This window comes from Myripristis murdjan, chromosome 10 (genome assembly GCF_902150065.1).
Source record: "Myripristis murdjan chromosome 10, fMyrMur1.1, whole genome shotgun sequence".
NCBI lineage: Eukaryota > Metazoa > Chordata > Actinopteri > Holocentriformes > Holocentridae > Myripristis > Myripristis murdjan.
Window position 1 is genome coordinate 17,659,919 of NC_043989.1, and position 12,323 is coordinate 17,672,241.

Genomic DNA, 12,323 nt, shown 5'->3' on the forward strand with positions numbered 1-12,323 from the left:
CAAAGTGAATTCCCTAACAAAAGCAGAGTTCTGGTGGCTGCAGTTTAGAAATCAAGCAACAGACCTACGTTCTGCAAAAGAATGGAGAAATTGCACATCTGACATTGTGATTCAATTGATTGAAGCAAAACTTGCATATCTTTAGCACATATCTTTAGACTATATTTGACATAGAATACTAACAGCTGAATAATAGCCTATGTTCACATTTATGTTGGAAACATGGCATCCATGTTCAACATCCACAAACAATACAAAAATTGCCATTAGTCTTCCATTAAATCTTTTGTCTTCTTTTCTGATGTTTAAGTCTCATTCTTAGCTTAAGTCACAACCAAGATATTGCCAATTACTAATTAAAAAAAAAAAAAAAACTTCAGATTTTTTTTATGGGTAAAAGATTAATCAAATATCTAAAGTTCTGGCTGTTTTGTTTGTTTGTTTGTTTTTTGTTTTTTGACTTAACAGGTGTAAAAGAGAAAATCTAGTGTCCTTAGTCACAAAACATGACCAGTCTTATTCTGGAACTCTGCAAATAAAGTTAAAGCAAAGTGCTACTAAGGACCTGATAAATGAATGAAGATGAGTCAAAAAAAAAAAGAAGTTGTGGTGATCTCACTGTGGACTACAAGATCCATTTCAGCCAACAGATGAGCCTATGAATATATAATGTTTTGCATTAGAGTTTATAGCCTCTGCTACCTTTCATTTGAGTCACAGAAGTGCTGTAGTAGGGTCCACAGTAACACACTACCCTCAGTGAGATGAGAGAGAATACTTATTTATGTCTGATTTCACAGGGGCAAGCCTGCCGAGAGAGGGAACTAGTTGACATGCTGGAGAGGTATTGCAGAGGGTGAGGTATCACTATGATGTTTGTGGCAGCAAGAGGGGAAAAAAGCAAACTTCCCCTATGACAATAGAGCCATGTGCTAATTTCAGTGTAATATTGCGACAAAAACATTCAAAAATTCAGTTGTTGGAATTCTGATTTATTAGGTGGCCCACCCTCTTTCACAACCACCAGCAGCCCCCTCCATTCCATCTCATCTGACCTCCTCTGCTTGCATGTCATATCACCATGGCAACAGGCACCAGAGAGAGAGACAGGGAAAGAAAGAGAGAGAGAGAGTGTGACTCATTTGCTAATTTTGCCTTGCACTTGAAATCGGGCATCAGAAAGGAGCCGGTCTGGAAAACGTCTGCATGCAAGTTAGAAAAAAAATATTCTGCATGGCCACCAGGAAAATCACTGATGAAACAGATCTGAAATGCTGTAAAGCTGCCATCTTGGTTTGTGTACATATATCCATCCACCTTGTCTTTCATTTCTTGTCTTTCATCTTTTTCCAAAACATTTCTGGCAGAGAAAAATGTCTGTATGCCTTATTAATCTAAGAAAATTAAAATAAAAACCAAAACAGATAGCCTCACCCCCTTAGCAGACAGCCATCAATCAATCCCAAGATTCAAACACCTACATATTGACATTTCTAAAGAACGAGAAGGGGCATCTGCTTAGTGACATCAACTTCATGACAAATTACTCAAGGTACAACCCCTCTATCAACACCTCTATCACCATGCTAAGAAATCCTAAATTGTATGAATGCAGAAAATGATATGGCTTTATATACTCAGAACTAAGAGTGCTTATGAAAATAATATCTTCTTCATCAAGGATGAAAGGGTAACCATATAGTATAATTTTCTCCACTTAACCTTCACTTAAGTTAATTTTTAATTTGCTTTGCTAAGAGCTATTAAATCAGAATGAGGGTTTGAGTTGGGCCTGTGCATTTTTTGCAAACAATGACAGGACCAAGCATATGAAAACATCATGGCCTGTTTAATCATGTAGTCTATAATGTAGCTTAAATCGCAGGCAAGAAAAATATTAAATAGAGAGAAGGATATTGTACTTAACTTCAGGAACATGATAGCACTGTGAGATTCTGTGTTGCTAAAGGACACTTAAGGGTAAGTTGCTGGTTGACATGGAGCTAAACCCAGGTCATTCTGTAATTTAAGTAATTTAGCTCAGTCCTGGACCAATTCCAAATTTTTTGTCCCCATCAATCATTTTGACCCCAAAAGGAAGAAAAATAGGGCCCAAGCTGAAAAACACCAGAGTTATCCTTAAACGTATGCTTAATGCTTTATAGATCCCCACTTTGCTCCCACTCATTTCTAAGACATGACAGAAGGAGACAAGTCACCTGCAAATGGATCCATTCAGGCTGATTCAAAAGAACCATAAAACCTTTCAGGTTGATTGTGAACAGCAGGTTCTACCTCCTAGGGCATAGCAAATCAAACTTTTCAGCATGACACAGTGTTTCCCGTATACAGGCCCATCTGTGGCATGCTGCCACTACATCGGCACAGCTGCCACAAAATAAAAGTTGGTCCATGTATAGAAACAGATCTAAATCAGTCTGTAATGTAGCATCTAATCTACACATCACGTGGTGTCTGTCACATGGCAATCCTTAGATTAGCACATAGCAACATCGCACTCAAGTCATTTGTGAAAACAAGAAAATTTAAAATTCAACAATTTGCTCCAAACACTGATGTGTAACTTTGTCATGTAACTCACTAGATCATATGATGATTTTGCTTCATCATTTTGAGAATTCTCCATTTTCCCCATCCACACGAAAACGCAAGCTTGACACAAAGCCAGCGTGACACAGATTTACACAACTTGAAGACCATTTACAAAAAGCTCAGTTTTCGTGGGTGGAAAACACCAGCTTAGTGTGGATGACTAAAGACTAAAACGGAGGGGGAAAAAAAGATTTATTTTCAAATATACCCGGCTTAGTGTTGACATGGACCTGTTGTACAATTAGCTGTGGCATACTACATCAAGCCATCACCTATGTGCTTTATTTCCCACGTATACGAGGGCAATATGGTGTGATGTGGCAGTCTCATAAGGCGCTTTTCCACTAGTACCTACTCGGCTCGACTCTACTCGGCTTTCCTTGGTTTTGGTGGTTTTCCATTACAATTGAGTACCACCTCACCATCGGTGGAGTCGTCACAGCAAGGCGGCCACACTGCCAAGCACAGAAAAGTCTCCACCTCTTCATTTGACCACGGTAACGGTTTGCTTGCCATTTTCCAACTTTGTCAACTTCAGCGATGATCAATGCGCACGGTCACTGTTGCCGTTTTCTTTTTAAAATGCCGGGTTTGGTTTTCGTGAAGGAGTCACGCTCATGTGTCGTCACTCCCTGTCCAATCAGTGGCCTGTACGGCGTTTACGTCACATTTCGGCTCGACACAGCACACTTGGAACCCCGGCCGAGTAGGTACTAAAATAGTACCTGGTGCCAGGTACTACCACGTAATGGAAAAGCTTACAAACCGAGTAGAGTCGAGCCGAGTAGGTACTAGTGGAAACGCGCCAATAGAGTCCTGTCACATCAGAGTTATGTTGCTATAGCCAAGGAGGACTACTGGGCAAATGCAAATTAAAGGTGTTACAGATTAAGCAGAGAGCTATCAGATCACTTGATGCCATCTTTCTCCAATTAACACATAGATGTGTGGGTGTTACAGTGGCGTCCACTACCACTGAGTATGTCTGCATTATTTATTAAAACATGTTTTTTCTCAGTTGCTATTTCTTAATCAAGATTATATTATTTAGAATTGTCATTGACAGATACTGAAATATCTAAATATCTTGTTGGCACATCATTCAAATAGTAATGTTATGCATGGTTATAATGCCATGTCATCAGTTTCAGTCTTGTAATAACTGATACAAAGTACTGAGCAAATTAATATGGTTGTCTCTATGTTATTGTCACTACACTTAGTCCTCTATCTTATTCTATCTCTAGCCTCATTTTGAAAAATATTTTTCAGTTGTTTGCAACAATATCAAGAGTTTAGTGAAGCAGTATGAGGTATACTGTTCTCCTAGACAATCTCTGATTCATAAAATACAAACCTAGGACCGCAACAGAGCTCTGCATTGGGTCTGTTTTGATCCAAAAAAAGAATTAATCTGAGTCAATCCTGGATTAGAAAAACACATCGGATGTAGTCTGATGAAACACTGGATAACATGACAACACTTTCTCAGATCTTAACAGGTTTTACAAAACAGAAAGAGGCAGAGAGACAGGAGGGACTTGATAGAGTTATACTCAAGAGTTTTCAGTTTGCTCGGGTTCTTCGCTCTGTTAAATGTCAAGGTTGAGTTCACTTTTGTTCACTGGAATCTACCCAGACACTCAGAAACTTCCCTTGTGTTCACATTGCTTCCTCATCTTCAGATATTGTAGTAAAGTCTAAGTATGGCCTCCTTTTCTATGGAATGAGACTAAAATAAACTTCAGTTTTCTTTAGAGCCTAGTAGCGGTAAAGATAAGCCCAGATACAATCGTGACATAGAAATCACTGTAGGGTGCTTTATGAAATGTCAATATTTAATGAGAGGCTGAGAAGGGGGTTAATCTAAATCCATCTCAAGTTATTCACAAGATATGCTTAGAACTTATAATGTATTGCCCTTTGAGTTTGAGGATATAAACTTTGTGACTCAGAGACTGAAAGTGTAATTGTACTCAGTCTCTGAACTGAAGCTGCATAACAGTCTCATTCACTGAAAACACACACAAATGCCAAAGTTATGTCCCAATTCGTCCATGTAGCTTGTTCCTAATTTCGAACATGGCCCTAAGCCCCTCTCGGGGGAACCCATCATTTTAAGGTTGCTTCTTTAAAATCAAAGATTAGAAATAAACCCACATCCATATAAATCCATTGCATAATTTTTGCATCAAGTACTCATTGTGTGCAATTTTGAAGGGAAGTGGTCTTTGCAGTGAACTTTTGATAGTGTTTTGTCATTGTAAAAATCGGCCATATCACAGACACAATTTTTGCCAATGCATTAGGGATGGCTAGCAGTTTTGGAATACAAGTTTATCATAAACACCTTTGAGTAAAACTTTCTTCGGAGGTTGAAGGCAGCACACGGTGAGTTGATATATAAAATATGCTTTGTGGGTGAAGTATTATTTTATCTTTCTGTGGGAACATAAGCTGATTATATAAAGGAAACTGAAATAGATGCCAAGTTCCACAAGGAGGTTCACTGCCGATTAATCTGAGTTCTTTTGATCTGGCATATATACACCAAAGATACTTAAAGAGAATAAAGAGGATAAAAGATGGATAAAAGGTTTCAATTTGTCATCCACCCATTTGACTTACATCAAAATTGTTGAGGGCATAGGCAAGCTCTCCTCCCCCTGCTGGCTGATTGAGGGCTGAGTCTTCAGTGGCAGTGGCCTGGGCGGCATTGGAGATGCCTGACACTGCATGCTGCAGCTGCTTGTAGATGAGGTCACGGTTAGCCTTGTAGGCTGCCACGTCAGGGTGCTGCAGGCAGGCACGGGACGCTGTGTACAGCATGGGGATGTTCCTCTGTAAGACCCCCCGGGCAGCAGCCATTTGGTCCTTGTGGTGCACGTCCTTCAGCTCCTACCATTGACCAGGGTTTGAGGTGGGGTTGAGGAGGGACGATGTCAAAGAAAGTAGAGAGGGCACAAAAAAGGGTTAAATTGTATAGATACTTTGTGTGGGGGTGGGGAACAGAATACTCCAGATTCAAAATGGGCCTGTCATGCCCTTATGGAGACACTAACTGTGACAGAGCTTGTTCTGGATGACCCAGATTTGTTTCTGTCCCCTGCGGTAACACAACACAGTCATAATCAGGCCATTACAATATGCCTTTGCAGTTTAATGCATTGCCATTCAGGCCTTAGCAATTTATTGCAATTACTTCTTCATAGGGAAGAAGGAAATGTGATAGTGATCGCTGGCATAGATATATGGATTTAAAAAGCAGCTGGCACAAAGAAAAAATAAAGTTCCCTCTTCCAAATTGTACACACCAAAAGCTTTTTTCCCCACCACTGCTTAAGATATGCTTTGCAAAAATTCACTCTTAAGGCCGCATTACTTCACTCAGTCATTTTGGTGTATGACATTACTGCCATCCATAAAACATTAACCATATCTGCAATTACAAGTAAATGCCATTACAAAATCATCAGCGTTGTTTTGGGTGAGTTTTTCATTTTAGGAAATGCTGTCAAATGCAATGAATAAAACTACTGTGTGTAGATGATACATGTATGAAATAAGATACTGAACGTTTTCCAACTGTTCTTTGCCGAGTGATCTGTTTGTAAAAACCCATACAAATGAATACATAAATGGATTAAATACTACAACATTTCACCCAAAGAACCAAGGTCCTTAATTCCTTAGAAGCACAGCGTCTTTATAGTATGAAGACAAAATGAGTGAGAAGTAGGTTTCCCACAATTTCTCACCCGTTTTCCTGATTAGGCTAAGGACAGTATCATTACACCAAACTTCTAGGATATAATGAACACCTTGTGCAAGGTACTACTCAGAACATTTGTTTGTGGTCCTTCAAGTTAAGAAGGCATTTCAGGGGTCCTTGAGGTCATGGATATTATTTGAAGTTTTCAGAAATACACACTTCTGGACGCTGTATAAGGACAGCATTAACATGGATGCAGATTTTGACTCAGAATATCTACTTTATGCATGTAAAATAGAATATATGCAAGTTTTTCTAGGGGGTCAGATACAATGCTGGACGATTAAACAATATATAATTATTGTGATTACATTTTTCTTGACTTCAAAATAAAACTAGCTTGCTAACTTTTGATATTGACTAGAGTTACTCTTAGGAAGGGGATAATAATTCTGGCACTTTTCAGCCCAGGTCTTATTTTTTTTACTTTTTGCCATCATGGTAACTGTTGAAAATTTCACCCTCTATTTTACTGTACAGGTTGTTGCATCAGTTAGCCAAGACCCTGCTCTCCAAAACCAAAAGATATTTTATAGTAAACAAACAGAACAAAAACACTCACTGAGCAGTTGATCCCAAAAAGCAATTAAAACGTGTAGCTACTTTCAACACAATAACATTCATATTGCAGTTTAACTCATCATCAAGTAGCTGTGACTCAACAACTATGACATTTCTGTTATGTTAGTCCAGGGTCCAAAATTAACTTTACACAACTGTTTACTACATCACCTATCCTTTCAGGCAGTCTTATATTCAGTGAATTACATAAACAAAATATGGCATATTATCATTTCATAGAGAGGATTAAAGGAGTCAATCGTAAATAAATCAGTCTCTTTATTAAGTCTTTAAGTCACAGAAAGAAAAATGATTTTGTTTGTCTTTTTATGACATTACGAAGAGAACATAATACCCTCAACAGCATCAAACATGAAAATTTACTCATATTTGGTGCTTGTTGATTGTTTCTGGACACTGTGATATTTTATTTGTTATTTTTATAGTATTGCTCATGTAATTCCTTGTTTATTTTTCAGGCAGACGGTCTTCTGCGCTATCCATCAGTAGAAGTAAATAAATGAGCTTTGTTGGATGGTTTTGCTACTTGTGTTTAAAGATGCTTGGCTTAAAAAAAAAAAAAAAAACAGATTCAAAAACGATCAGTCCTTATTCAGGAGCAGAATTAATCCTTTAAGGGACAAGCTCCAGTATAAAAAGTGAGCTCTCCCTCGTCTATACTGGATTTTTTTCCCTGTATGTTTGCTTAACACTGCTGCAAATCACTGAGTCTTGTGAAACCTGAAAGCTAACATTTCTGCTTTAGACAGCTGCATTTTTTTTTTTCTTTTAACAAAGTGTTATAACTATGCTGGAAATGTCCCCTGGTGACATCAGTGGATTTACTCTCTAAGTTACCAATACCATAAATATATTTACAAACAACACAGCAACACCAGAAACACAATATCAGTCTCCAATTCAAGGCTTTAAATAGTGTTTTAGACAGAATTTCCTTTAGTGCAAAACAAAAGCTCCATTTACCATGTAATTTATCCTCAATAATATGCATTGTGAGGTATGCGTATCTGTTGGATCTCTACAAGGATGTGATGCTCATCCTATTACTCAGTTATGTCACCTGGAAAATTCATCATGAAATGCACTTCACTGTTGACTACCGCTTACAAGATAGTGGAAAAACCAGCACCACTTCCTATTTCAAGGAAATGGAGTTTGTCACCCATGCAGCATCCAGTCTGCATACTCTTTTCTTACCCTCCCACCCCCTTCGCTTCAACTGATAGTAAGGAGACTGTTAATGCTTATAGCTTCTTATCTTCTAGCAAAAGTACGAGGCACTCTCACTCCCTCACTCCTTCCTGGTCCTGCTACTATGTGGGTTAGAAATTTTAGTTTCTAGTTATGAGTGACCAGACAATCAACAGTCATTGAAGTGCTTGATACAGCTAACCAATCATACCCACCAGACACCTAAACAAGACTAATCTCCCATGGATCTCATCCATTCTGTCTGTTTGGACAACTGCAGATTACCTGCTGTCTCTTGGCGGCCATGATGTTCAGCTTGTCCACCTCTGGTTTCAGGGCCTTATATTGGATCCCCAGGTCCTGCTCTGTTCCTGCATTACGCACTTTCACCAGATTGTCCTCCACCTATACCGGTTAGATGGAAAGTGATGAGACGATAGGTTATTGAGAGAGCATAACCCTTTACTGTACTTCACCAACAAATTTAATCATCAGATTTAACAGTACTACTGGTCCTTCAACTTCAACTAGATCACTTCAATTAGTTTGAAAACATTACATGATTTTCTAATGTTTAATCATGTTCAGGTGATAAGGTTTACTTGATACAATATGCTAATAATTGTCCATGCCCCCCAACAAAAAAAAGTTTCAGGCCAATCAGATTGGACATTAATTAGCTTTGAGTTAGTCAGGGATCCAGCGACTAGACTGTTCATGTGGAGTTGACATGGCAATGGCTACTTCCAATTATAAAGCATAAACAAAAAGGCTATTCCTTTCCTTGTGGAAGTAATATTTCGCTGAGGCTGAGCACGACAAATCAATCTCTGCAATGTTTTGTATCATTTGTCACTGATTTCTGAGTGCAGGCACCCACACATGACAGAATTTTGCACAGTGCTCACTGCTGAGTAGGGCACCTTGGGCACTTGTCGATATGTTATCACAGATGTGGACATGGCAGCAGCAAAGTGGGGGATATGAAACCATTCACTGACACACAACATTCACTTGTACAAGCTACGTGCCAAATTTACATACCTGGTAGCCCCACCTACCTGCTAACATGCCATCATGTGATACTTGTGACAAATTTCAAATGCTGTATGGCACTGTTCTGGAAACTCAGGTGAACACAAGGTGAATTCATCCACCTCATGTACACTCACACATGTGTCACAATAAAGCTGTAATCTGACAGAAAGTACTTTGAAAGGTCAGTTGCTAAATGGGTCAAGGTTCACACTTGAGTGCAGCAACTTGGTGGAATTCTGAATGGTGCATAAAGCCAAAAGCTGTGCTGCCTCTGAGGTTAGGAAAACAATGGCTCAGCCAGAGTAAAGTGATATTTCCAGAAATTATGTGCACCAGCCTTGAGGAGGATCAAGTTGGTTCATGTTTTTTTTAAAGGCTCAAAAATTGCTGCAAACAGACACAGCTGGGAGCAGCTAGCCTGTGTGTAAGGTGACTGGAAACAAGCATGCAATTTGTGATAAGCTGCTACCAGATTGTTGCAGGTTATGTAACCAGGGCCGTTGTACCAAGCAGGCCTATACTTGTTTAGATTGTGAAGTCACTCACAAGAATATTCACAAATAGGCCTTGTCAACACATTTAGGTGTGTTCTTAACTGTGTGTAACATCAATCAGTGCTATAAAACTAAAGGACAAACTTTTTTTCTTAGTATCTTGGTGGAAAATGCTAGGATTTAAATTGACAATGACAATTTAAATCCTAGTGTTATGTAAACACTAGCTGGGTTCAAGAGCCATCATTTCTAAATCTCTGCTTTAGACCCCAGGATCCCTGCGAAAGTCTGTTTACTCTACTGGGTCAGCAAAAGCACCAGGTGGCTACCTGAGAAACTTTTAGATACTACATCTGTGGATCCTGCAGTTCTACACGTCACAGAGGAGAATTCAATATTCATTACTACAATGATTGTTATGTTTTTCTTTGCAGTCCTGCTGCTAAACGACAGAAGGCACAGCTACATTCCTGGCTCTGAGCTAATTTCAAGTAACTCCAGTTCATCTGGACGTAAGCCAGTTCAGGTCCCTGTGGCATCCATGTTCTTGTTCTGTTTTCTGACAGGGAATGGCAGCCCATGTAGATAATGAAGTAGATGACTATAAACAGAACTCTAGTACGATAAGGCCAGAGAGTGAAACTACTCTGCTGAATTAGAATTACATGTGACTGTTTTTTACATTCATACAGGACAAGAATTCCAGTGATTTTAGAAACACAGACTCATCTTACTTCTTCATAATGTTCACATTATGATCTTACTGACTGTGCGTGTTTCAGCTTGTGTGATTGCACCACAAAAAGATTACTAACAAACAATAACATGCAGAACTTCAAATGAACAAAACTGTTAACTCAAAGACCATTTAATTTCCTCATTCAATGTAAACTGTCATATTTTACAATAAAGCTGGGAAGAAGCTACATAATGAGCACCACTATTTCTATTCAATACATATTATAAATACGTAGGACGGACAACAATGTGCTCTTGAAATACCACATGATTCAGAGCATGACTTTATTATAAAGGTTAATGATTTATTTTCCAATGTGATGAATAATTCAAGCCTGTTTATAATGTATGACACACAGGAGAGGAAGATTTTCTTACCAGTTTGAGCTGCAATAGCAGTTTGTACACATCTGACATGTCTGCCAACACAAGCAGGTGAGTGACAGCTGAGAGGAGAGCCCTGGCAGCACGGACCATGTTGCCCCTCTTCACCGAAGAGCAGGGGTCTTCTGCAAACTCTCCAGATGCCAACTTCATCGACTCTCCTAAGAGAAGGGAAAGATGGAAAAATTCAAAGTTGTTTCCTCAGTCAAACCTCAAATAATATTATTCACTAGTCCATTTTTGCACCTTGCCTGACAAGCACACCAATAAAACATTAACAAACAGTATGTAAAGCCTTGGATTTCTGTCCCTCATCCTTCTTATTTGGTAACATAGCAGAATGGATGACAACATCGAAGAGGTGGTTCCTAAAACAAAATCAACATCTGTAATATGGAAATGGTGTGGATTTTCCTAGACCATCGCGGCGCAAGAACAATTACTTGCAACGTTTTCAAAGACACAGTTCCTGTGTCAGATGGCAATATGAAAAAACCTTTAAAAACCTCAAAAGAAAGCACCTCAAAGAGCATGGCGAAAGTGACACTAGAGGGGGATCTCATGTGAGTGCATCGGCCTCAGCCACAGCCAGAGGATACAAGGTCAAAATAACTTTAAGAAAGGCATTTGGGAAAGGCACCCCATATGACAAGACAAGTAAGGCTGAATTAAGACAGAATCCGGATATCCGGCAAAAAACACACCGGGTAGCGCGACAGTGCTTGACAGGTTGCCAGCAGTGAGTGCCACAGGGTGATCCGGAAAAAAAATGCAGCAGCCATCTGGGAAGATGTTGAGCCAGATTCAACTTTTGGAACGTAACCTGTTGTCACGCTCCAGTGGCCAATCACGTAAGCTGGCAATCACCCCAAACAGGCAGGTAGCAGGCAAACGGGCCATGCAGTAACATGCTCACACCACCAGACAACGCTGCAGCAAATCACCATATTGCCAGATTGTGTGACTGCCGCCTGAGTGCTGGGAAGAGGTAACTGACGACATGACATGTTACCTGGCCAAGGATATGACCCCCGCCCCCCCCCAAAAAAAATGTAGATTACGAGGGTGTCTAAAGACTTGTCTGCAAAATCAATATATTTGATCGAGTAACAAATATTTTTCAAACTTTGCGATTGCAAGAAATGCTGTAATTGAATTGACTGAACACAAAATTAACGACATCCAGTTTTTTAAAGAATCGTGATCATAAAAATCGTGATATGATATTTTTGCCATATCGTCCACCCCTAGCTCACAGTGTAACAAGCTGTAGCTTGTAGTTGCTTGTTAAAATTTACATACTGCCCTTCACAGGTCTGTTATGCCTAGTGGGAATTGCTCAAGACTGCCAAGACTGCCAGAGCTCAAATCCACCCTCAAGTCAGAGATCCATGGGAAAGCTGCAACCTACCCACAAAATTAAAAAAGAAAATGAAATTCAGTTGGCTTTTTGGGCTGCATTTATGCAACCCACTATGTGGGTGTAAAAAAAGATGGACCAGGTAAGGAAG

The 12,323-nt window shown here is 39.4% G+C and overlaps 1 protein-coding gene across 1 annotated transcript in view; it reads right to left on the reverse strand.

The window, feature by feature from the left end:
- ctnna1 (catenin (cadherin-associated protein), alpha 1) overlaps positions 1-12,323 on the reverse strand; it is a 117,071-nt gene that overhangs the window by 94,134 nt on the left and 10,614 nt on the right. Inside the window, exons 4-6 of the mRNA XM_030061463.1 lie at positions 10,807-10,973; positions 8,444-8,563; positions 5,242-5,511 (exon numbers count right to left, since the gene is read on the reverse strand). Coding sequence (XP_029917323.1) covers positions 5,242-5,511; positions 8,444-8,563; positions 10,807-10,973 — 557 coding nt within the window. The remainder of the gene's footprint in view (positions 1-5,241; positions 5,512-8,443; positions 8,564-10,806; positions 10,974-12,323) is intronic.